General features: G+C 39.4%; 1 protein-coding gene across 3 annotated transcripts; it reads right to left on the minus strand.

Moving 5' to 3' along the window:
* On the minus strand, positions 1-26,309 carry EMB2765 (P-loop containing nucleoside triphosphate hydrolases superfamily protein). 3 transcript variants are annotated; one of them, XM_088865683.1, is made up of 14 exons: positions 25,630-26,309; positions 25,351-25,443; positions 24,576-24,638; positions 22,939-23,025; positions 22,696-22,848; positions 22,416-22,582; positions 16,720-16,954; positions 16,497-16,607; positions 14,672-15,730; positions 14,269-14,535; positions 12,302-12,487; positions 1,945-3,090; positions 1,189-1,479; positions 1-571 (listed from the first exon to the last, which is right to left on the minus strand). In XM_088865683.1, the coding sequence occupies exons 1-14, from the start codon at positions 26,047-26,049 to the stop codon at positions 308-310; spliced, it is 4,542 nt and encodes a 1,513-aa protein (XP_088721809.1). In that variant the 5' UTR covers positions 26,050-26,309; the 3' UTR covers positions 1-307. The 3 variants fall into 3 exon arrangements, with proteins under 3 accessions (XP_088721809.1, XP_006826943.2, XP_088721811.1); XM_006826880.4 differs by having other exon boundaries at positions 1,114-1,479; XM_088865685.1 differs by lacking the exons at positions 22,416-22,582; positions 22,696-22,848; positions 22,939-23,025; ... (1 more) ...; positions 25,351-25,443; positions 25,630-26,309 and adding an exon at positions 17,860-18,072 and having other exon boundaries at positions 1,114-1,479.
* Between the last annotated feature and the right edge of the window lie 1,383 nt (positions 26,310-27,692).

The raw sequence follows: 27,692 nt of genomic DNA on the forward strand, positions 1-27,692 counted from the left end.
TTTAGGCCCAAGCACATGCTATTAATACCTCCCTCAAACCTCAATAAATATTTGTGATTGGTAAGGTACATGTACCATCACGCAATTCAATCAAGCGTGGGAAGCAACAATGGCACCAAAACCTTTAAACTTGTTAGATAAGTAACTCACCTCATCCTATCCTTAACACCAGGACAAATGGCCGAGATAGAGAGAGACGCGTTTTAGTTACAAATGCCTTGTGCCACGAATCACGTACAGGAAGAAAATGCATCAATATTCAATATAAATACAAGCTGGTTGGTCTCAAAAGCCAAGCAATTTGACTTCACTCCTCCATCTTAGAGTCTTCCTCCGCGCCATTCTCAGGAGTGGCATCTTTTTCCTCACTTTCTTCCTGCATGTTGGTGGCGGTAGAGGGCTCTTCGATCGTGCCACTCTCCACAGGCACATCCCTTTCACCATTTTCAAGTGGCATATCAGAAGCCATAGAGGCAGATGTCTCTGGATGAATGCTACCATTCTTATCTAGAGCTTCCATTTTAGAAGCTTGTGTTTGTTGGACATAAGAGGAATAAGCAGCTGCTTGTGCCTGTATTATCAAGAGGAGATTTATAAGCTCACCAAATTTCACGGCACAAATCTATCAACACTACGATAAATCAACCTAAGCTGAACTACGGAAAGCATCCAGATGGTATCACAGATATAGGGCACATGAAAGATTAATTAGCTTTTTCTTTATCTTCCCTTATTTTTAAGGTTAGTAGCTTCAAGATCATATATGCTTATCCCTCTCATAACACCTCTTCAAAGGAATTTGCTGCCTACAAGAAATTGGTAAAAACATATGCTCCTTAGGGGTGTAAAACGATGGGAGTAAAGTCAGGTTGACCCTACCCGGACCAAATCGAATGACCTCAATGGGTGGACATAGACGGACCAGGATCAGCTGGACCTGGACCCAACCTGGATGGTTAACCTCGGGTGGGTTCAAGTCATAGCTGAAATATGACCACTAAAAAAGTCATCGAAAAATCCAAGAGGAACACCTGGTAACAGTGCTTTGTGGCTTACTGTTCAAATTGACATGCAGATGAACAACAATAATGAACATTGAGAGACAAGGCATACCTGATACATCATATGATTAACAATATGGTTCATCATATAATTAACAATATGGTCCATCTCCTGGATGCCACTTACAAAATGAATCCTGCCTGTCTCACCAAGTGCACGATTCGTGAATGGAGTGGTCTCATCCATATTAAGAGCGAGCTGATCAGGCCTCTGAAGCAATCGCTGAAATGTTGGTTGCAGTTCGTAACATTGTTCAAACAAAGAACGGCGGCAAAACACATATAGTCCTAGTCTTGCTCGAGACATGGCGACAACCAATCTTCTAACATCTCGAAGGTGACCCACAAAACGGGTGCGTACAAGGGACAATAAAATATAGTCATTTTGCTGACCTTGAAATTTGTCAACTGTTGTAACCTGTAAAACAAAGAAAACCCATTACAGTTACACTTATCCCAATAGAGCCAATCAAACTAAACTAGTATTATTTGTGGTCGGTAGGAGTAAATTAGTATCGTAAAATGCAATGAATTTTCAATATCATTTTCTAATTTGGTCAACTGTTGTGACCTGTAAAACAAAGAAAACCATTTTAATTACACCATCCCAATAGAGCCAACCAAGCTAAAGTAATAATCTGTGTGGGGGGTAAGAGTATCATAAAAAGCAATGAATTTTCAATTATTTTTCCTTGTGGTTATGCGAAATGGGCATAACAATAATAATTCTGGTTATATGAAGTGGGTATAATAATAAGAAAAAGAAGAACAACAACAAAAACAATGATGTTGATGATAACAATGGCGACGAAGAAAGATGATGATAATGGAATTATTTTTTTTAAAAAAAAAGTACTCAAGAACATCTTTCTTTATAACCTACCTTGCTTGGTGGACCAATACCATTTGTGCACCGCCGGTTGATGACATCACGTATCAGAAGCTTTTGACCATTGTAAGTAGTCAAGATAGATATCTTATTTGCAGGGTACCCGAGTAAGCGCATGTATATGTAAACACTGACAACATATTCTGCCTCTCCTTCATTCTGATAGAACCAAGGAGAAGGGGCTGACTCACCCCTTCCATTGTAATCAGGAACATCTACAAGTTGATACTCGTAAGAGAAACCAGCATTTGCTTTATGGAATATTTCTTCTCTTTGCACAGAAGGAAGATCTCCTAAATCTCTATACCTCCAATTGTAAAGCTTGGCAATACTTGGCCGTGCCCTACCCTGAGCATTAAGTTCAATATATGGAATTCCTAATCGCACAAACCTTGTAAAAAGACTCTGATCCATGTGGCTATATTTCTGAAAGGCCATGTTTTTTACTACTGGAGGTAACTGATGATGATCACCAATCAGTATACAACGTTTAAGCCGAGCATAGCCATCTTCCTGTCGTTGAAGTAACATTGGAATAAATGTCTCTATCTCTAAAATCTGTGCACTTTCCTCCATAAGCAAATTGTCATATTTAAAACCCAACTGAAGAAAATCCTTCCTCTTCAATGCTGCATGGGTACAGGTCATCGCCACAATCTTCGCCTGTTTGGTCATCAGATAATTCGCCCTATCAGCTGTTGATTTCAGAAGCTCAAAGGCTCTGCATTCTTCAAGTTCCTGAAACATGGTTTTAAGATGGCGAAAGCAGCCCATTGCTGAACGCATATCTGCCTCAAATGATTCTCCTGTGAATATAGGCTTAGGTGTGCCCGAGAAGAACTCTTGAAATGGAAATCTATCTTTGACAAAATTTGGTTTTTCTCGATTCTGCTCACAAGCAGCAAGAAACTGTTCCCAACGAGAGTACACATGCAACCAAAAGTAGCCTGCGGTTTCACATGTATAGCCCACATCTTCTGGCTGGTTAAGTAATTTTGCAAGACTTTCAACCTCTGTGAGCAGTTCTATCCGACGTACAAGCATTGCATTGACACGACCTTGCCGGCTAAAATCAAGGTCAGTAGCTAACTCTTGCTCTCCCTGACCCAGACGTAGAAGGTATCGAGCAGGAACATCTCTCTGTCAAAAAGATAAATTATAAGAGCAAGGCAAAGATGAGGAGAATAAAATTGTGATCGTAGTCAAAGAGGACCAGTACGTAACAAATCCCAATACAAATGAGAAGATATTCAATGATATTGTTCATCTTTGGGACAAAAAGGTGGAAAGTAACCCAAGCTGTCAAATGTGAAATTGGATGGACAGGTGTCTGCCAATGTCCATGCTTAAGACCTAGAAAATTTTCTTGTACTATCCAGAATAATAAATGTCAGGTTTCAAATCTGCCAATTTAGAATGTTTTTTACCTTTATGTACCAAGGTAAAGAGTCATTGAATGCAGTTGCATATAGTACCAAATGATGTGCTGACAATACGCAACTCAAATGAAAAAATCATAAAAACCCAACATGAATGAATGTACAAGTGTTTCTGAAGCTATTTTCCATTCATCACTTTCAGAATCTTTGAAAAGCAAATTATGGGTGACCGCTTACGATTTTTACCTTTTTGTACAAAAGTAAGGTCTCATTGAATACATTCGCATGTAATACCATATGAAGTGCCCACCATTAATGTGTGTGTGTGTACAAAAACGCTTTAAGACACTCATCAGTAAACTTCTAAAATATTTCACTCACGGCTCATCATAATGGTCACGATTGTCTGATGGTGGTTTGAATTTTCATAATTTTTATATAAATCAGATTAACCTCAAATTATTTAGGTGTCTACAACTCAGTGAGGCACATCTAAATAAATATTAAAAAAAATAATTCAAATCATAAAATTAAACAAATTACCTCTAGGAATATTTCAGGGGTATTTTCATCATTTTGCTTTTCAATAATAATTTTTTGATATTTTATTTTTGTGCGAGTGGGTAAGATGTACATGCCCCAAATTTCAAATAAATCAGATTTATAGAAAAATTAAAATTAAAATACTATCGGAAAGCTCTGGCTTACAGCCACCCACATCCTACTACAAGCCTGGAACGTGGAAACCTTCCAAAAGATTGGGGAAGCATGTGGTAGATTCATCTCGGTCCACTAGCCTTCAGATGCCTCACTGCCGCTTGGTTCATTCGAGTCCTGGTTGAAGTTCTCATTCCGGAACAGGTCCCCAACCACCTGTGGCTCGAGGCATACGGGCTGTTTTTCAGCATCCCAGTTCCCTGGGTGAAGGCTTCCCCCCACGCCCCCCCCGGTCTTGCCATGTTCAGGACCTTGGTATTGCTGGGTCAAGACCACGATACCTCGTTCAGCAAGCTACGGAGGAGTGGACCATGGTGACTCGTGGCCGTCGATTAAGAAATCCAAGGGCCTATAAGGATTACAAGCAACCACCACGATTTGCCCCTTAGCAAATGGAGATGGTCAACGCTAGGTCCTTCGCAGGCGGGCTACGCGTCGAATATTCCAATATCGAGCGCCAAAAGTCCATAGAAACCCATCCAGCTCGGCATACCGTAAGGTACAAGCCTTAGGCTCCACGCACAGTACCGTACACACCCACATGGCAGCCGCCACAGCAGCCAATGACAAGCGTCCAAGTGAAGGAGTGGCTGACAGGTGCCTGACTGCTAGACCACTTTCCACCAACCACCTTGCTACCTCTTCTGGAGATTTGACACGTGTTCAAGCATTAGCCCCTAGTCCACCAATCTTGCAAACCCCTCGCAGTAAAGGCCCTCTCCATCCAACGGTGCTTATTAACCCTAGCCCGCCCATCTCGCAGCCTCCTTAGGGACAAGGATCTCTTCATCCTACAGTGGATCTATTCGTCCGACGGTGGTTACTTACTCAAGCCCACCCATCCCGCAGCCTCCTCAAGGACAAGGATCTCTCCATCCCACGGTAGACCCGTCCCCTTGTTCACTGCTCACGCTCTAAGCCCTCTCAACCAACTTTCTCCTCATCTTGTGCCAAGGGGCAAGGGTAACCCTTATCCGATGGTCACCCCTAGCCCATCTCATTCGGGCCTTAGCCTTGTACCCTTCCTCGACTTACCACCACAGTGTGGGCCCTTCCCAGGGTCTTCCTCCTATGGGGCCTCTCCATCTACGAACCTCTCTCTACCTTTGCCTACGACGCAAGACACCCCTTTGGCAAACCCTCCACCCTCACAGCCTCTCGGATTGAAACAGGCAGCCTCACCTTTCACGTCTATCTGGAAGTTGAGTTCACCCCTTCTCCCCCTGGTGGGCCCTTTGGAGTTACCCTCGACAATCATGACTGTGGTGGACCCCCCCTCCCCCCACTCGGTCGATGAATCCTTGGTTGTAAGGGACAGTTTGGGGCCTATCCTGTATCGTGGATCCCCTAGACAGTAAGATCCATCTCTCTCCTCTATTTTCCTCGTCTTGTGACAAAAATGGTGAGATCAATCCCAAACAGTCGATCTGTCCAGATCCCACCTTTAATTCCCCCAAGGAGGTGATGTCGCAATCTCAATTCATCCACCCCAACCCACCTAATGAGATCAGCCCTGCACCCAATGCTTCTCTCCCCCATAACCCCCTTTCCTACCCCTCTACACATTCTTATCCCCCTTTTTCAGAGGTCCCTTCCAGGTTAAACTCTCACCCTTCCACCCCTGTTTCCTGTGACTACAGCCCTCCACCCTGTGGCGCTCCTCCCCTAGAGGGGTCAACCCTTTCTCCTTATTCCTCTCGACTCTCCCCCACAAGCTCTTTATCTCACTCTCTGACTTCGGTTGACTCCACTTTCTTCCATGACCTGCTCCGAGCACAAGGTGACCCTCAAGAGGTCATGAGAGTGATGGGCTTCAAATTCAATGGGCCCCCAGCCCTAAAAGACTTCATCAATGCCGATTTAGTCTCATCCTCCACTACCAAAAAAATAAAGTCAAAGTGGGAATTGGATAACCTGCTAGCCTTTGGAGTCAACTTTTACTCTGGACTTTCTCAACCCCTTACCCCTCGTCCTTCTGCTCTTAACCACTCAGCCTCAGCAACCCCTTCTCAACTCCCTTCCTACTCAAGGAGGACCCATACGTCATCCTTCTCCCAATGAAAGGATTAAGGTGGAATGTCTGTGGCCTAGGCCAACCACTCAAAGGAAATGCGGTGCAAGAACTGTGTGCTATGCAGTCCCTCTTGGCTCTGTGTGAGACCAAACTGCCTTCTCCCACTCGTTCTGATATTCGAAGCATTTGGGGCTTCAAGCCTAGCAGGTAGACTGCTCTGGAAGCACAAGGTGCTTCGAGTGGCATCTGAATCCTTTGGGATCCCACCCTACATGATCTGCTAGATTCTGCTATAGGCCTTTTCTCAGTTACGGCGATCCTTTCCAGGGTCTCTCATAGGCTACACTGGAAATGCACTGTCGTCTATGGACCCAATGCCGACAATCTTAGGTCTTCCTTTTGGGCTTGATCTACAAGCCATCTCCACCAGGTCCCCAGCCCCTTGGTGTTTGGGCGCGGGGGGGACTTTAAAGTCACGCGGTGGTCTCATTAGCATAATTCAAACCACTCCATTTCCCTGAGCATGGTGCAGCTCTCTAATTTCATATCTCACAACCACCTCATCGACATACCCATTGAAGGAGCCCAATTTACTTCGTCGAATCATTCCATTAACCCCTCTCTCTCTAAGCTTGACCGCTTCATCACCTACCTTGAATGGGATCACACTTTCCCTGGTACTCATTCGACACTCTTACCCAAGACAACCTCCGATCATCGCTCTAGTTTGCTCGATACTCAAGCCATCCAACGAGGCCTGAAGCCCTTTAGGTTTGAATCTTGGTGGATTAAGGAATCCAATTTCAATCAATTTGTGGCGGATTCATAGAGCTCCTTTGTAGTACAGGGATAGTCAGGATTCAAGGTACAAAGAAAGTTGCAAATGCTGAAATCGAAGTTGAAAATTTGGAAGGGACAGCACCCAGGGAACTTTCGAGCTGAAAGGAGGCTTTGATCCAAGACATCCAATCCTGGGAGTCTGAGGAGGAATTAAGACCCCTGCTACCAGCTGAACATGATCTGTGTGCTACAGCTAAGCTTGGTTACCACGACACTTTTCATAAGGAGGAGGTTTATTGGGCATAGAGAGCAAGGGTCAAATGGCTAAAGTTGGGAGACTTGAACACATGCAACTTCCATAAGATAGCTAACTGTCGAAGACGCGAAAATGCCATTACCCATCTCAAGGTCAACAATGGGGTCCTAGACCAACCCCATCAGATAGAGCAGGCAGCAATGCGTTTCTTCTCCAATCTATTCTCTTCATGCCATGGCCCGAGACCCACTATGCACGATATATCCTTCTAATCCCTTACTCCCATTAATGTGACATGGCTGGAACGTCCCTTCATAGAGACTGAAATTCTGTTGGCTCTAAGGATTTGAGCCCCCGACCGTGCTCCCGGGCCGAATGGCTACCCTATAACCTCCTTTAAAACCAGTGTTTCAAAAAGCGGACCTCCCAATGCCTAGGCGGCCGCCGAGGCAGTTATGGGGGCTTGCGCGCATTGCCCAGGCCTAGGCGCCCAAAAAAAAGCGGATATGCCTACACACCCTCCTAGGTGCCCGAGAAACCGCCTAGGCGGCCACCTGAACCCCACCTAGGCAGCCACCCAAGGCTTGCACTCCACCCAGGGGCAAAAATGCCTCTCGTTGAAGGTATTTTTGGGTCATTTTTTTTAATGCTAAAGGTGCAAAATTGTGGATTTTAGGTTCATTTAAAACCTAAAACTCATTAGAGCCTATTTCAGAAAGAGAAAAACCCCAAAAAAAAAAATTTATACTGGGCCCACCTAGGCACTGGGAGGCCTGAACCCCCCCGACCGCCTAGGTGCCACCTAGCACTTTTTGAAACACTGTTTAAAACCTTTTGGGAGCTCATATGCCCTGTTATGTTGGAATTCTTCTCGGAATTTCACTCTAGAGGGGTCATCAATAAGGCTATGAATGCAACCTTCCTCGCATTAATCCCCAAGATTGAAGGGGCTGAAAAGCTGGAAGACTTCAGACCTATTAGCTTGGTCAATAGGACTTACAAACTACTGTCCAAAGTCCTTGCTTCCAGATTTAGGGTTGTGCTTCACTCGGTCATCTCTCCGACCCAAGGTGCATTTGTCAAGGGCTGCCAAATTTTGGATGGGGCTCTTATTGCACATGAGTGTATCCACTCTTGCTCTTGTTCGAAGACCCTGGGACTGGTTATAAAACTAGATTGGGAGAAGGCTTATGATCATGTTGATTGGGATATTTTGGATGAAACCATGAGAAGGATGGCTTTTGGGGCCAAGTGGAGAGGGTGGATCAAAGGTTGCATCTCTAGCCCAATCTTTTCCGTTCTCATTAACGGAACCCCAAAAGGTCTCTTCTCCGCTTCCAGAGGACTCCGCCTCCAGAGGACTCCGCCAAGGAGATCTTTGTCTTTGTTCTTGTTCGCAATTGTGGCCGAGGTCTTTAGCACCTCTATCTAGTAGCTCTACCAAGCAGACCTGTTATGTGGTCTCAAATCTAATAGTCGGGGTCCCCTTATCTCCCATCTTCAATACGCAAATGACACCTTAATTTTCTACGGCGCTTCAGTACAGCATGTTGATATTCTAAGGATTTATCTCAAGTGCTTCGAAATGGCCACCGGGTTTAAGGCAAATCTCAACAAGTCCAAGATGGTGGGGGTTTGCACTAACCCATCTTTCATTCAATTTCTAGCTGATAGATGGGGATGTTCGGTTGAGAAGCTCCCCTCATCTTACCTTGGTCTACCTCTCTGCCTTGGGATGCCACGGCTTACTCAATGGAGCCATATCATTGCTAAGTTTGACCAAGAGGTTTGCAGGACGGACAGGAAGATTTTGGCTGAAGGCAGGAAGGTTAACCCTCATCAAAGCCACTCTGGCTAACACACCAATATTTCATATGTCCTTATTTCGAATCCCGGAAGCAATAGCCGGTAGATTGGAGCAAATGATGAGGGATTTCTTCTGGGGAGGGGAGCATGGAAACAAATACCATCTAGTCGTATGGCCTAAACTTTGCTTGTCAAAAGCCCAAGGGGGTTTGGGTATTCACAGCCTCATAGCTCACAGCAACGTCCTCTTAAGGCAAGTGGTGGAGATACCCCACTCATCAAAACCACCTTTAGAGAAAGGTGATCAAATTCAAATATTGCTATGGGGACGATCATTGGACTCCGAACTGCAGGTCCACTGGTGTTATTTCTGGGTTTTGGAGATCTGTTTTATGGTGCCAAGACCAATTCTCGAGGTATATTCGCTTTCGACCTAGAGATGAGACAAGGGTACTGTTTTGGGATGACAAATGGGTTGGTCATACACCCTTGAGGGATCAGTTTCCCACCCTTCATCCGATAGCTAGTTACCCACCCTCAACTGTGGTCAAAAATTTTGGGCTTTCGAGTTCTCTTCGAACTTGGTCGCCAAATTTCAGGAGACGACTCAATGACAATGAAGTGGATGACTTCGGAGCCTTGGCAGAAATCCTACACTCAAGTCTTCCTTCCTGCCTCTAGAGTAGACAAGATCGTCTGGGAATCATCCCCTTCTGGAATTTTTTCAATCTTCTTTTTATACCATTCTCACATCTAATTCCATAACTGCTGGCCTGATCCTTTTCTTTTATCTAAAGCCTGGAACCAGTTCTTGCCCCCAAAAATTCAAGTCTTTAGTAGGATTGCAATCCATGAAAGGATTTTGACTGTAGATTTACTGCAAAGGTGAGGATTGCAATGCCCCAATAGATGTGCCCTGTGTATGGAGGAGGAGGAAACTAATGCTCATCTATTCCTCCACTGTGGGGTCGCTAGAACCTTATGGACCTCTGTTTTGGGCCTATTTCAGTGGTCCTGGGTCACCCCACGCTCTGTTCCCCACCTCTTCCCGGCCTACCTTCATTCGCCCTGGCCTAAGGCAAGTAGAGAACTTTGGAAAGCCACAATGGCTGCCATTTTGTGGGTCCTATGGATTGAAAGAAATCACAGGATTTTTAGAGGAGAAAGAGCTTCGACCACGGCTTTGGCTGATAAGAGTAACAACCCTGGTAGCTTTTTGGGCCTCCAATCATAAGCTGTTCAAAGACTTCTCTGCCACTGACTTTCATAGAAATTGGGCAAACCTCCTTCATGTTCCCAAAATCCACGGGCAGCAGTATGGAGACCACCAGAGCTAGGTTCCATCAAGCTAGCTTTCGATGGTTGTTCCCTTGGTAATTCTGGCCCAGCGGGTGTAGGTGGTTTGTTCCGATCCACTGAGGGTATGTTTTGTTAGCCTTCTCCTGCCCCATCGGATTAGTTGAATCTACTATGGTTGAAGCTCGTGCCCTGCTGAAAGGACTGCAAAGCTTTGATGACACTTGGGGCTCCTGCTTGGTGGTCGAAGGCAATTCGAAGAATGTTATTTCGTGAGCTTCCGGCTAATCTCCCTGCCCTTGGCGTCTAGATGATGTCTTTGATGAGATTTCACACCTGTCGCGGGGTATTTCAATCTCTTGGTGCCATGTATTCCGAGAAGCCAACTCAGAAGCAAACTTTTTAGCCAAGGAGGGGCCCAATCTAACAACTGGGAAGTGCCTTAGCCTTTTTGCCATTTTTGGTGGACCTCTGCCATCTTTTATTCTTGTTTGAACCCTTCAGGGTTGTATTGAGCTCCCCCCTAGGGGGACTGACTTGTCTGTAAAGCTCTATACCATTAATACTAAATAAACTCTTCCCAAAAATAAACAATGACTGTATGATGGACTTTAGATGGTTATGAGCTATGAGTGAAGTGTACTGTGGAAATCCACTCATGGGTGTTTTTATGTGCAAGTGTTATCTTATACAATGTGCAGCACAAACAAAAAAAGAATCACAAAAACCAAATATGAATAAATGTACACAAAGTGCTTCTAAAGTTGTTTTGCATTCATCACTTCTAGAACATTTGAAAAGACAATTATGCCTAGGGCCACCTAGACAAGATCTAACCATGAAATAAATTTAGAAGTTTAAATATACTGAGCATATTTTGTGGCCTCCTTCAGAACCCAAGGCAAATGTCCCAGCTCATATTGACTGAAATGTCCACAGGTGGGGTAACATATAGTCTTCTCACCTCAAGCAATTTCTTTAGTGGCATTAAAAATAAAGCATATAAAGATACCCTCCACCTAACAAGTCCATAACCATGCATTGTCATATTCCTTGAAAGTAGATATATTAGTTGTCGATTTCATATTCTATTCCTCCCTTCCTTCAGAAAGATACCACCAGAGCATGAATAATCATTTTCTTGCTTCTCTTTCTTTCATCTTTTGCTTTTATGGTTAACCTTAAATTTCATTGATGTGCATAAGAATACACATACAAAATGTGATTCTCCTCACAAATAGTACATTCATTCGAAAACTTGAATGTGAACTTAAGGGACGATTTTCTTGCACATACAAAATAGCTAACAGGGTAAAAGTTTCAAGTGCCCATAGGATACTGTTTAGCCACAGTTACCCATACCACTAATTGTCACCTAGTCAAAAGAAAAAAGCAAAAGGCAATAGACCCTATCACTGAGCTTTCCCTATAATTAAAGTGGTTCCAACTATCCAAAACCACAATGCTCCACTTCGCAGATGGGCTCATAAGGGATCACTCATTTTGCAATATAATTGAGAACTCCTAATTATAAAGAGTAAACAGATGTACTGTTGTGCGCTAAGGACAGAAGAATGCCCCAATATTCACACCTTCCACAACCTCAGCAAGAATCTAGAAAAAATTAATGCAACCGAAAACCAAGAAAGATCTTCTCAATCTCCTAAAACTCTTGACATCATAAAGTAACATGAATTATTACATTTAGAACCTCTGTGTTTAGCTGAGAAAGAATATGCTTAAAACTTCCAAAAAAGAGTACAAAATTGAACTGAAAGGAGAAGAAATGAAATAAATTGTTCCTTCTAAACGAGCATAATTGACAGGGTTAGGACAAAGTGATAAGCTCATAAAGAAAGACCAGGACCGAATAATTTGTGCCTTTTGTTTTTGGGTGGGGTCTCAATTTGACTAGCAGAGAGCTAAAAAGATACATCAGACCACCACATTCAGATAGTTACACTTAGGAGATAGCTCAAAGAACTACCTTCTCCCTCAAAATGCAGTCATCACTTATTCAGGTTGAGACAAACCATGCTCACCAGAATCTGAAACTTAGTCAACACTCATCTGTCTAAGCATCAGGGATTATTAGTCCAATACCTGCATTATTTTCTCAAAAAGATCATTTAGGGCCTGATTGGAATGAGTTATAATCAAAGTTCTCTGAGAAGGGCAGTTATGATATAGAACATTCAGGATCTGCACAGCCGTATCTGTTTTCCCGGTACCTGGAGGACCGACAACCATGGTCAAGCCTGGTTGAATTCCAGAGATGATTGCTCCTATCTGCCAAACAGAAAGTAGAGTTCAGAAGAGCAACAAACACAAAAATATGTTGTTGTTAATAAAAAAGGACATTATGAGAAGTAAATGTTCAACTTTATAAGTTTACACCCTTTTCATGAATAGATATAGACAAAAGAAAACAGCTACACACTTTTCTACGGCTGGAAATTCTAAATTTACAAAAGCTCCTAAAGCATTAGCATATCCAATTTCAGCTGGTCAAATACATCATAAAATATGGAGAAAAGGAATCAAATAACATGCCTCTTTTTCAGAAAAAACCAATATGCCAGCTCATCAACAGAGCTGACCCCAAAAGTAAAGCATGAAGCTCTTTTTCAGAACCCAAATCAGGATAAAGTTAAACCATCCAAGGAAACTCATGCACCACCAAAGAGATATGTCACGAATCTAAAGTCTCCAAATTTTTTTGTTTGAAAGGGCGGGTTGGGGCAGGAGCAGCATTGTGGTCAAGACAACCATCATATTAATGAAAACCATATGGCCACCATAACAACAAGGGTCCCTGATTGTTCACCATCAGCTCCAACAACATACCAAGGCACAGAATATGGACTTCTTAAAAGTCTCAATCACAAGGCCACATCCATAAAGAATAAGCAGCGGCCAACAGAAGAAAGGTAGATTTTCACCTACATGCCCATACCACCATCATAACCATGCCAGACAAATATCACTCCCCAAGATGTTCAAAGTTCAAACTAATAGATTGCCAGTACTAGTAATTAAATACCCCATACAATATCCTACCAAGTTGCAACAATTATCTGAGCGCAAGAAGCAACTGTTTTGAAGTCGAGTTTAAAAGAAAAGTATTATGCTCCATTCTCTATTAATAGTATGTCAATTGCATGGATCTGTGCACTTTTAAATGTAAGTTCATGACTTCCCCACTCGGTTCTCAGCCCATGTACATAACATCCATCATACAGGTCACACTATATCATAATTCACTTTCCATATATGGACTGAACCAAATTACTTATCAAGAAAAAGGAACTGAACATATGTACCGCAAGACTCGAAAATTTAAAATCGATATTCAAACCTGATAAATGAACACAATGACTTGTTAAAGATTTGGGTGGATATTACTCACATTGTATACAGATTCTGCTACAGAATACATGGGCAATCTCCAAACCCCAAATTCCCTCAACAACAAATCACACAAACCATACAAGGAAGTGTATGCATACATATGCAGGCACACATGTCTTGACATTGGCAAGCCCACAGGCAGGTGTGAAAAAAAAAAGAATCCCATAATGCCATGGATCTTCAATCCATAGCCGTGCAAAACCAGCTGTGCCACCAGCACTGCAAGACTAGAAACACCCCTTCCTTCAGAGTACAGGCAAGCATCTCAGAGCTGGATATCCCATGCACCCATTGACCGTGTAGATACTGGTATCCTAGCCTGTCAAGGGTGATAGGGTCCTAAGAGTCTATGCCACTACACCTCAAGCCCGAATGCACAGGTCAAACTCACCATTTCTACTTCCATTGTTCCAGTAAAAGAAGTAAACTGCACCCAAAATATTTAAAATCTTTTTTGACAGTGCTGACCCCTAAAAACACATCATTGACATTCACAAATTGAATATCATGCCATGAAAATTGCACGAGTATTTGAGATAACAATTATACCATGGATTTACAAAAGCAGTCGAAACAGAGATGGTCTCAAAAATAAAAAACACCCCCTAGATTTCAGAGATTGGATGCAAACAATATGGAAAATAGAAGCATTCTAGCACCTGAGTGGGAGTAAATCTGACTGTATTCATCTTTGGCTGATCTTGTGGATAGGGCCCAGGATAGGGAGGCACATACGTCTCGACCACAATTTTTTCTTCTTTGAGAGGCATGCTCATCATATCTCCATTGTCCATATCAACTTTTGAAGTGCCCTTACTATTACCTGGAAGTGCCTGTGCACTTCCCTGTAATGAAGCAGGAAGCCTTATCCGGAATGGAGGCTTTGGACTTGGGTCATTAGTACCATCTGCCTTCACAAAACAAGCCTAGGAAAGCACAAAGAAGTGTCATGAAGCGACACACATCTCATCATGTATACAGTAACTCATGAATCGCCATCATTTCGAAGTACGTCACAAATAACAGAAAGAAATTACAAAGGAAACTGGAAGGTACACCAACCTGGTACCCAGGAAAGCTGTCAATCAAATGAGATGCATCGATGAAGGTGTCCTTGAAATCGATTATATCCAAGATATCAGGCATGTTGGTCCACTGAGCAGCAGAAGGATTCCCATAACCCAAGAATATATCATGTAACCACGTTGGGACAATGCAATATTCATTCATAAGGTCTCGTATACTCTCTAAAATTGCTTTGAAATTGTTTTCCTTGGGCTTCCTTCTGATTAAAATGTTAAATGTCCCATAAACATCTTCTGCATCCTTCTCTGCTATAGCTGTTACATCCATGTGGTATTGGGCTGTGTCCAGGGCCACCACCACAGTACGCAGTTCACCCTTAGGTGGCTTCCATTCATCTCTTTTAATCCTTCCAGTAAAATCATTCATAAGAGTCCCTTCCTCATCTCGAATTTCAATTATTTCACAACCTCGTACATATTGAAGACCAAGCCTCACTGGTACACTTGCCTGTGCAGCTTCTTCTGTACTGAGTGGCTCAAAAGAAGGACGAATAGAAAGTAAAAATAACACATCATGCTCTTTAAGTGCATTCCATTCTGATCTTATGTGTGCTTTATAGCTGGAAATGCTGAATGTAACTTCCGCAGTAACAGCAGATGGTTTGACTTCTCCAATATTAGGTTGTTTAACCTCAGTGATTTTAAACTCCTTAATGGGCACTGCCATCCTTGACCAACCACGAAAAGCTGTTTCCCCCTCGTTATTTATATATGCAAGAAGATGTGGTACTGCTTCCTGAATATCTTCACGGATTTCATAAGTTGATTCCAAACGAAAGAGATGGAAGTTCCTTAAGAGATAATCATGAAGAGTCAGAAATTGTAGATTGAGTTTAGGGAGAGCTAAGCATCCTTCCCCAGAGTAGTTGATGCTGGGGACAAGACTTTCATCCCACATTATCTGCTCATTTGGATAAAGGGGGAGCGCATTTATGGCTTCTTTCTGGGACTGTCGTTTCTCAAAGAAGGAAACAATCACTTCAAACAAAAAGTCTGGTCGTCTAACCCATGGATCATCCTTGCTAATCAGTTTGAGCTGTGGAAAAAAAAACAAAGGCATCATTCAATCTAACCAAGATAACTTAAAACAAAGCGACAACAAACAATTTGAAACAAACATACATTCTGCATATAATAAAAATGAAGATATGTCATGAAATATGATTACAAACATGCCAAATCACAATGAAGTGTGTACAAAATTGTACAATAAGAAAACATGGCACCTTTTATGCGTTATGAATTTCCTCTCAACTGTTTAATAGTAACAAACAGAGAGCACTAGGTCAACCCCTGAACCAAATATACTAACTCAGAGAGTACAATGACCTAGAAACATCCAGCAATCAGGATGCAAGTCATTCAAAATCCTTAATAACTTGAGCCCATCACCATCGTAGGGCATCAAACTCCGGAAATCTTTATGTCATAAGCGAGGGTAGAATGTCTTTCCTGAGGGTATGGAGGAATATTTTCTCTACCATGGATTTGTGTAACAATTTCTTAAGTTAGAAACACTACTACAAAACAAAGAAATACTTTTTTATGCAAAATTTTCTCACGAATTATCAATTTAAAATAAAATCCAACAGGAATTACAAAGTCTTTTTCCAATGGGTAGCCAACAAGAAGTTTTTCTGAATATTCCTTCAGAGTAATTGATATATCCATTCTCGTTTTTGAACTTTTCTTTTTTTGAGTGACCTGAACTAGCTTTCCCATTTAGAAAAAAGAATACAAAGAAAAAGGAAGATTATGCCAATCATGAACAGGTGAGAACCTTACACATACATGTTACAAACCTTTGTGCATATCAAGTCTTCAAGCTCCTCAGAAGATAATAAAGACAATTTCTTTGTGAGCTCAGCTCGTTTGTCAATAGCACCGATATTGGCCAATGCAAGATCCCGCAGCTACATTCATCACAAAAGAAAGTCAGAAATAATGTCTAGCACAGAATATAAAGCAACGACCATTTGATCAAGCTCACAATCACAATAATCCATGGAAGCGGACAATATAAACCTTGGGAACTTGCTTAAATGCCAATAACTGGAATGCTTGCAGGTGTGAATAATGAGCAATGAGGAATTCATCATCTGTTAGTTGTGTTCCAGAATGATCATCAATCTCAAAACCTTCATAAAATTGCAGTAGGTCCACCAGTTGTGCAAAAAGACGTCCTCTTGCATGAGTATACAGAGCACTCAGATGACACTTAGCCACAACAGCAACATCAGCAAAAACAGGTTTCAAAAATCTGCAAAAACCAGAATGAAAGATTGGAATATGCATAATTTAAATTATCAATAGGCATGCCCAGCACAACTAAAATAAACTATGCCTCTTACCAAACCTTAACTACAAAAAAAAAAAATAGAGAAACTGAAACCGGAAAAGAGAAAAAAAAAAAATCAAGAGGGATAATTTCTTTAACAATGAAAATTAATGCGTCACAAATGTGAAGCTAAGTTATCATGTCAGGAAATGCATGGATAAGCATAGTGCAGATATAAAAATCTTTCTGGGCGAAGGTAGAAACAGAAAAGCATAGAATAGCATAAAAAATCGAGATAGTCATAATTGTAAGACGAACCATTTCCCAATGACATCAACCAAGAACACAATACTTATATTGAAAGAAATTTATGTCACCTGGGACAAAGAAGTAAGGTACAAAACGAAAGTAAATTGGAGGAATCCAGGAAAGAGACATCAGAACATATCAAAGAATAAGTGACAATCCATAAGAACACACCAAAAGGGGTGGAACATCTTTAAAGAGAAAGACAAGCGTGAATATCAAAAAACAAGGAAGCTTACTAGGATTTGAAAACATTCATGGATCTTATCAAATGCTGTAACTTAATCTAGGCATTCAATACAAAATCTTGACTAATAAAATGCCATTTCCAATAAAATCTACATTAAAAAAAATGCCCATTGCCAATAAAACCTAAATTAACACTGTACAGTATTATCTGCCAATGAAGCATGGATCCACAATCAGAGCTGCTTTTAACTGGGTCACATATACATTCAGCCTAATGGATAGTAGGTTCTTTAAAGTTACTATAAATGGTCATTCTTCAAGGCCCTTAAGCAGATCACAAAAACAATCATAGTGAAGAAACCACAGAGAAATATTGAACTATAAGTACTTACCATAGTTATTGGGAGCGGAAGCAGGAATGGTACTGGGACCGGGATAGAGAGCGTGGGATCGTGGAATGCTATAAGATCCCTATGGTTGGGAACGTTGTCCGTACATTGCATACGTTAGGGATCGAGATCCCCAAATTTTACGAATCGAATTGCAACCTTTTGGAGATCTTGATCCCGACCTTTTGGGATCTTGAACCCAACTTCTTGGGGATCCTGCTATAAACATTAAAATGCATGATAATCTAAGAATACGTACACTCTTTAAAGTAGAGATCTCATTATTTATAGCAAGCAATGCAATTATATTAAAAGTATGGTTGTACCACTAGCTGGCTATAAACAAAGAAAATCATATGTTTGGTTGTTGCCTTGGTCCTTAAGGTTGGAACCCAGATCCCTAATTGAGATCCCTAACAGTGGTGATCAAGATCCCAAAATTTAAAAATCAAGATCCCTGAGAGATCCGTTATGGGAGCGACAGAATCAAGATCCTAGAAGGGATCGCCTACCAAAGTAGGAGATCCCAGTAACTATGGTACTTCCACTATTCTTTTTTCTACACTCCCCAATCACCAAATCAAATACAACCAATCTGCCGTCCAGAATTGTCATTTGATGATGTTGCAGAGTTATTCACTCGATGTGTTTCTGCACTCTTCTCATAGTTTGATAGTATGTATCACTATCCTCACATGAATATGGAAACGTGAAGAAAATTCAAAAAAGAGTTCCTAAACAAAGAGACATGGAAGCCCTGCAACATATAAACAGATATTCAGCTTTCCTGCTCTATTTGTCCTATAAAATAGAGTATTAGGATGCAACCATCTCCCCATATACTTTACGATTAAACTAGTTGAAATTAATTAGTATCAGTTCCATTTGGAGAAAACATAAACCCCCACCCATTTATTTTATTCAATTTACTGTACATTTCTTCACATCATTATCATTCTTTAAGTTTAAAACTAGGCAACAATTAGACTTCCAACACTTGTCCACTTGTCCAGAGGGCCACTTTAGAAGGCAACAACACTTGCCCACTTCTGATTCCATTCTAGCACGTTTTATCTCCTACCATGTTAATAATGGAACATAAACTGTTTACTTTCACAAATTTTTCCCGAATTTTCCTCTGTAAAGGTTTAATTAAAGCTAACAAGAACAAGATGCCTCCTCCAAGGACTACTGCTCTCTACCCTTTCAATATATTACTTTCTGTTCATATGGGACCTGATACTCCATCATCCACAGGGATATCATGCCAACCTAAGAGGCAAATAACTTCTGAAAAGCTGGCTTGGCCTCACAACCATCAAATTGTTAGATGTTATCCAGAAATCTTCACAACTTCTCTCCATTTTAAATGAAACTATCACTTACTATGAATGACACTCATTGACCCAGCCAGGAACAGTTATACAATCATTGTTTTAAAATGCGGCCACATAACACACAATGTTGCCACATAATGCATTATGCGGCCTGAAGCACATCGCACCATGCCGCATATGCGGAAAAATGTGACGTGCCTGGATATGTGGTGCATCACCCGCATCGAAATTTCTTTGGGTTTTTCATTTTGTAATACTGTTTTGTCTATATTTATATATTTTTTTTTTTGGTGGGAGGGGGAATGTCTTCATCATCTTCAATTAACAAGAATCTGGTATGGAAATATCCTAAACTCAAAATCCGAAGATTGAAATTGCAGTATTTGTACTCTATTTTGGAATACTTATATGGGGATATTTTACAGTAAAAGGAACACCTAGCCTGTATTACTGGAAATGTTAAAGCATGCCCACAAGCAACCTATGAGATTGGAAAATAGATTACGCACACTTAGATAGCCAAGAAAAAGCAAAAGAAAAGAAGAAAGTGAGACAAAAAGAATTGATAGAAGTAGTTCAAGTATTTGACGACTTCTCAATAGGGTCAATTATCTTTTTCTTTTATATATCATAAAATTTTTGTTTTTGCCTCTCTAGAGTTTGAAGTTGGAACTTTGGATATTTTATATGAGATGGAATGGATTGTTGTTTTACATGTTAATCATGTAGATATTCGAATTATTAAAGTTTCAAAGTTAGAACAACAAACTCTAATACTCTTTATCAAGCCATCAGGGGGACTCAAAGTCTCGATCTTATAGATATTGACTAAATTAAAATACCTACGATCACATTAATCACATTCATGTTTTTCTATACATCATTATTATTTTCTGTAACTTAAATTTTTTTAAATTTATTGAGCCCATTAGGGTGACGCATTCGCATCAAAACTGCATCGCCGCATCGGACCGGCATTTTAAAACAATGCATACAATGATTACCATTTTCTTGCTTGAAGCACGTTCGCAAACCAAGTCAGTAGCTTTTACCCAGTGTTCGTAAAATCGAACCGGAACGGTTAACCAGACATGGGGCTGGGAGCAGTTAGAACCAAAACCGGACTAACCGAGGCAGTTAATTGAACTAACCAATCAAGTAGATTTGTTTTTGAAATGGGTCAAAAACCCCCCAAAAAAATAAAAAAAATAGAAAAACTTGGATCAAGTGTATATAATATCTTATTACATACATTTATTTTACAAAAAAAAAAATTGAAACAACTTTTTATATAAATTAATATTTGAATACTATGGTCATATACATGATCCCAAGCAGGTTACAAATCTCTTTGTTTCCTAGAATGAAGTCTGATAATAAAGTTTACAACACCTTACTAGAACTGTATTACCCAATGTAAATATGCACTATAGATAGTATAGGTGTTGCAGCTATACAGAAACATTACATTAGTATATGCTTATTACTAAAAAATACAAGCACACATATATGTTTACGCACTCCAATTTCAAGTTTTGCAACACTTCAAGATACTGCTAATCACCATTAGAAACAATGGAAAAGAAATTGATCCACCAACTATTACATGTCCATCTAGAGATTCATCTGTTAAAGACAAGATGTCACAAGGTAGAGAGGCCGATACAAATAGGTTTTTGTCATATTAATCAAAACAATATATTTTTATTAAAATAAATAATTTTATCAAAAAATATTATTTTATTAAGAAAAATAGAAAAACACTTCCCATATTCAGCAAAAATTATAATTTTATTAAGCAAAATAATTTTTTTTGAAAAATCGATTTCTTAAAAACTCCTAAACCGAGCACCATTTCAAGCAAGAAACAACTCTCAATGTTAGAATAACCAAACAAATCAACACACAAGAAAACTCATATCTGTGAAATTGAAAAAGAAAAAAATTCATTTAAAAATATTTACTCAATAATAAATAAGCATACCTATTTTATGTGACAGATGAAGCCTTGATGATCAAAATACACAAATCAATTTGATACAAAACAACCAAAAAATAATCCAAATCTATTTTTTTGGATCGAACACAGGTTCTTCGAGCAACACCTTTTCGGGCAAAAATCAACCCCCAATCTTTTGTTTTTTGAACAAATTGAAAGAGGTATATGGTAGACAATTCGATTAGGATTAAAAACCCTCAAATTTCAGCAAAAACCATTGGCTATTGAAGATGATATTTTGATGAAATGGCGGAAATTTTAAACGACATGAACATCCACCATTTCAATTCACAAAACCTCCTGATTTTTCAATCTTGGATTCGAATTTGTTTTTTTATAGACAATAAATAGTGTTTTGCAGCTACAAATCATGAAAAACACCAAAAAAGGGAGGAAAAAGAATTAAAAAAAAAAAGCTTGAAAAAGCTAGAAAAAATCGATCTGTGAATTCCTGCTTCAAATAACGGCTTCAATTGAAAATAACGAGCATTATTCTAACTATACCGTTATTTGACCATAAAACCCGTTACATTCGCTAACAGGTCCGATTAGCACCAAAACCAGCCAGTTTGACCAAAATACAGCCGGGTCGACCCCTAACCAGCAGGTTTTGGGCCGGAAATTTTCTGAGGTTGTACCCCAGGCTAGGAGATCCCCAAAACCGCCCCTAACTAGACTCGGAACCCTAGCAGTTCCAAGCTACTAGCCGGCCGGTTTTTCTAACAATACTTTTACCCTCACGATGGAAGGCAGAGGGTGCTCTAAAATGACACAAACTTGCATAGCAATCTTATTGACTATATCTAGAAACAATCTGAAAATTTCAGGAACGTCTCCTACCAGTCACGAATATTTAACCAAGCAACGTGAACTACCAATAACATCTAAAGGTCACAAAAAGTCATAATGTAAAGCTTGTTCTAACAAGAGTCAAAATATGTCATAAATGAGAAAATATATGGGTTGCAGGTTTCATGTATTCCCATAAAAGAAATAAAATAAAGTTCTGATAGTTAACATGCAATCAATGAGTCAATCCATTTTTGGAAGACAGACACAAAGATACAGCTCGGAAATTCAAAAAAGAAAAAAACAAGAAGCCTGTGACTCTGTAGCTAAAATAAAAGGGGAGTGGAAGAGGAATCAAGAGAGAGTAGAGGGGACGAAATGGAGAGGAGTGTCAAATGAAAATTATAAAACAGAATATCCTTTTGCCAAAATACCTCCGTGTTGGTAGCTGGCTTAACAAATCAATCAAGAACTCCATGAATCTCTCACAATATAAGACACAAGCATCATTCAATTTTTCAAGTTCACCACCATTGGCTGAAGCAAGTTGAGTCTCTTCTTGATCAGGTTGTTTCTGTACTATAACTTCTGAATCTAGAATCTGGCAGAAAAGAAGCTAATTACTCCTTTATTTCCAATAAATACTTACAGAACTACATATTTAGAACCACAAGCATTATACACTTACACATATTGAGCAGAAACAACCATTACCTCAAGAAATTCATCGATTAAGGTCCGCAAAAACCTTACTTCAAGCATATTAGAAGGGTTGAAGGGCTCTCCAGCCCTTGCAGCTTCCTTAGCTTCTTTCTTTACCATCCTTTTCCATTTCTTGAGAAGATGTGGATGCAAGCAGAGCTCCATCTACATAAGAAAAAAGTTTCCTCATATAGATGATACATCAACATCGAATACGGATGCAGCAATAACCTAAAGAAAAGATGATAATCGTACCTGAAATCGACCAAAAGAAAGACCACACCATAACTGCAGGTTAACTAGCTTAAGTACAGTCTCACGAACCATCTCATCTTCCAAACTCTGGCAGAAAGAAACCAGAGTGAATAACACATCCAACACTACAAACAGATACTAGATCTAAAGCACACATCATGTCTACCCAAAAAAAAGAAGGGAGTATCTCTATGGGTGTGCATGTATGCCTGTATGGCATAATTAATTAATTATGTTTATGTGTGGTATTCGTCTATAACACATACACAACTAAGGCAAAAGGCAAACCAATCACCACATAATGGGGTTGCCACAGTCAGGTGCTGGACCCCATAGTCATAAATATCAGGCATCATGAATTAGTGGTCCAAGACTCCCTTTGTTTTCCGTTCTCACAAAGTGAAAATGGGAAGCGTTAACTAGGGGCCAACTAAATGACAAAAAAACATAAAAAGAAAAGTAAGCCGCATAACAGCTAAGTTGGAGGACATGTTATTTCTTTCTAGATAGCTGAGGAAGCCCGATCAATACTTCTAATCTAGTTGTAGGCAGGGGAATGGCATAGAGATCTTGCTCATTTGCTGTCAAGTTTTGTAAGTGATGATAATATTTCTTTAAAGGCAAGTGACTAATATTTCAAGCAGGTGATATTTATTTTCTCCACCGTAATGGTTGGTGTTGAAGAATATATAGGTAGCTTTTAGGGAAAGGATAGACTATATGGAATGTAAAAAGGGGTTGAAGAAGCTTAAAGCCATTTCCTAGATCAAAGTATTGATTTCCCCACCAAACAGTTCCTACTAGCATAACTCCAAACCATTGCAGCATGGCCAACATCAATCCACTAATGTGTGCTCATCTAAGAGCGTTACTTATCTAAGAGAGGTTAGCTATCTAGTTAAGGAGCATATGGCTTCTACTTGGCCATAGGGTGCCGATTCTCTCTTCAACACACATCCTTGAGCTCAACAATAGCATGGCGAATGCAACTATTTGCACACAAGTGTGTCTCTGAGTGTGTGAAATGCCAAGGCTAGAACCATGCCTCCGTGTAATAATTACATCTAGGCTCGTGAGGCAATTGGATCCCTCTACAGAGAAAGCAAACTGATTTGCATATATATCTTGGAATATTTTGGAAATCTGAAGGAGAGCAAATGTTGAACGTGATGCACATGTGCAAACAGAGATAAACCACATCGTCGATAGCCTTGCCAATGTGGTATTATCAGTAAAACACGACGAATTTAGGAAAGTTTCCCTATAGTTTACAACATGGTAGTTCATTCTCCATGGCTTGTACAATGAAACTCGGTGCAATATTGCCTTTATTTGTTGACAGTTGTACAATGAAAGTAAATATATCATATCACTATCACCTTCATTCAAGAACAGCTTGCAGATTCTGTTTGCCATAAGTGCGCTGATGTTTTTAATAATATTTTCCAACCTACAATGAGGCAAATTAACTAATCTATTCTCAATCATCCAAAACAAAGCAGTATCAGAAATCGACGCTTTCATTTACAAGTTATTCATTGTATGAGAAGTCAAAATATACTAATCAACAATCAAAAGTTGACAAAAAATATTTTGATTACACAGCGTAAGTAGAAAAATATAGACTATGCATGTACCTGGAAGGAATTAATCATGAAAAGCAGGTAGTTTGTCTTTTCTGCGATGTTCATAACTCTTCCCTGAGAAAAGAAACAAGAAAGCTCAATAAAAAAATAAAACAAATCACAACATGTCTACATAACACTCCTTGAAAATGGGTAATAGGATAATTACAAACACCAACCATCTTACTAATCAAAAAACAAATTAAGCCTCTGTTTAGCAAATGGGAAAGACGATGTTTACAAACACTAATCATCTTAGTATTAAGAAAATCGAAAATTAAAAATTAAACCTCTCGTTTTTGTTTTTTTTTTTTTTTTTTTTTTTTTGACAAGGTCATATAGGAATGGTACTCGAGACCTAGTGCTATAAAAACCCAGCTGCTACCACCTTGGCCCAAGCCTGATTCCTAAATTAAGCCTCTATTTAGCAATCTAGACTTACATGGATGAAGTTCATGCTTAACCCTGAATGAAGCCAAGTAGAACAATATAATACCGTGATGTGGAACCTTCTCAAAAGTTAAAATTTTCCTTTCAATCCCCAGGTTTTCGCAAAAGACAAAAGCAGAGATTACCATCCTCAAAATATTTCACACCTAGGAAAAATTTTCCACTTCTAGATATATATAGCTGCTATGTATAACACCCATCATACATGCAATTAAATTCCCAAGACAATGCAAAAGAGAGAGGACATATTTGCAATGAATTACAAGAGTAGATTTAGAGATCATCAAATGTGCCGCACAATAAATGGTATTGAAAGTTCAAAATTTTTGAAACAAACCTCCTCCTTCAAAAGAAGAACCCGTTTAAGAAACCCTTGAAACAAATCCTTCCTATCATGGAAGGATATCCATGCTGCAACATTTTCTCGGAACTGCATGGAAATTTAACAAATAAATGACATAATTAGCATTCGAACTAGCAAATGAATTACCAATTACCACAAATGTGAACTCAAAATCAGAGAAATAAAATTCTGATTATTTTGTAAGCAAAGCATTTGAATTAGAAAAAAAAAAAAAGAATAAAAGGAAGAACAGAAGAAGAATGTCAAATGCACCTTTTCATTGATCATAAGGATCATGGACATAACATGCTCAAAGGATGAAGTTTCTGAATCAAAATTTGGCAAAAGATAGTTCTCCAAATACTGACTCACTTCCAAGATCATGACCCTCTGCAAAGGCACTGGCTTGCTGCCACTGGTCACAAGAAGCTCAGTCTCATAAATCTCTTTCACAAGCTTCGGATCAAAGGGTGGCCTGGAAGCAGAGTCCTGGGTTTTTGACCAGTTTTCTGAAGCAATCCTAGTGAGACGATCTCTCTGTATATCCAAGAGAGTGATCGAGCTCGACAAATTGGAGCCTGGCCTTTGCTCTAATGGTTTCTCAGGTGAAGCTTCAAGCCCCGGTTCAACTTGGTATTCAGCCACCCTGTGTCTCCTAAAGTCAAATACACCAGTGCCATAAACCTTTGTCATATTTGTAGAATGAAAGAGAGTTTGAATCAGATGAATTTTTTAGGGTTTTTTTGGAAACTCGTAGTAAACCCTAGAAAAATATAAGCAGAAGAAGAACTCAGTAGCACCATGAATTTGCAGAAGCTAAACCAAAACTCCAGAGTTGCAGGAAACCAAGCTAAACCCTAGAAACTCGAAACCCCATGGATTTCGAAACAGGAGTATAACATAGAGAACAACAGGCTAAACCCTAGAAAAACTACAAACTCCTGTCAAACCCTAGAGAAAATAACGACAAATGTGGATTTCCCTTTAAATTTTGAGTATCGCTCGTTGAAGGCAACACCGCCTTCGCGCGCAGAACATGCGGTGGTTTCTTCGTTTTTGGAAAACAATAGTACGATGCGTATGCTCACAGTACAACAGTTAACATCAGTTAAAAAACAACAAATAGCTCTCAATTTAAAAATAAATAGGGTGCGGTTGGCATACGGATGCGTTGCTGTAGAGTTAAGGTGCACGTTCAAATTTTATCATTTTATATAATTTTGATGTAAAATGTTCGGACTATCTCAAATTTATATTTATATTTAATTATAAAATTTTAAAAATGATTAAAATCAAGTAGATCTATAAACATATGAAAATCTTGAAATTTGACGGTATAGATAATATGTTATAAAATGTAATATTTCTAAAACTTAAAATCTTTTTATTTTCATGTTCATACATCCAGGTGATCCATCAACGGGTTTTTCAACATTAAAACTACCTTTTTCAATAGATTTTTGAGGTGCATCCATAATTCTACATTATAAAGTTGCATCCTTATATAAACTTTTTCCATTTAAAAATGGGTGTAGTTGGCAAACAAATGCATCCGTAGCTGTAGAGGTAAGGTGCACCTTCAAATTTTATCACGGTATATAATTTTGATATAAAATATTCTTAAGATTATCTCAAAATCTATTTTTATATCTAATTATAAAATTTTAAATTTAAAAAATAGTTAAAATCAAGTAGATCTATAAATATATCAGAATCTTGAAAATGGACAGTGTGGATAATATGTTGTAAAATGCACTATTTTTTAGAATTAAAATATTTTTATTTTTCATGATCATACATCTCGATATCAAAATTACCTTTTCTGATAGAGTTTTGAGGTGCATCCGTAGTTCTACATTATAAGGTCGCATCCTTATATAAACTTTTTCCTTTTAAAATACATAAGTTAACGAATAATTTTTTGTGAAACATGAAAATTTATATTATTTTATTTCAATTTCATTCCTCATAAATGCGTTAATAAATCTTTTTTTGCCTGCATCTTTTCTTGGATATCTAATGTGTATATAAATTATTATTTTTTCTTTAGGCAATTCAGTGGGGATCGACGACCCCTACCCCTGTTGGAATGGAGTATGAGATTAGGGTGGCAATGGACCTGGGGCCGAAGATTGGACCCAACCCAGGTCCGGGTATGAGTCCAAAAATTGGACTAGATAGGTCAGGTCCAGGTCCAAATATTGGACCCAAACACTATTCGGGTCTAGGTCTAGGTCGGGTCCACATGAACCCCGACCCTGTTATTATTTAAGTAATATTTAATAATTTAATAATTTTTAAATAAGATTTAAATAAATATAACTATATATTTTTAA

The sequence above is a fragment of the Amborella trichopoda genome, chromosome 4 (genome assembly GCF_054954075.1).
Source record: "Amborella trichopoda isolate Santa Cruz 75 chromosome 4, AtrichopodaSantaCruz75HAP2 v2.0, whole genome shotgun sequence".
In the NCBI taxonomy this organism is placed as follows: Eukaryota; Viridiplantae; Streptophyta; class Magnoliopsida; order Amborellales; family Amborellaceae; genus Amborella; species Amborella trichopoda.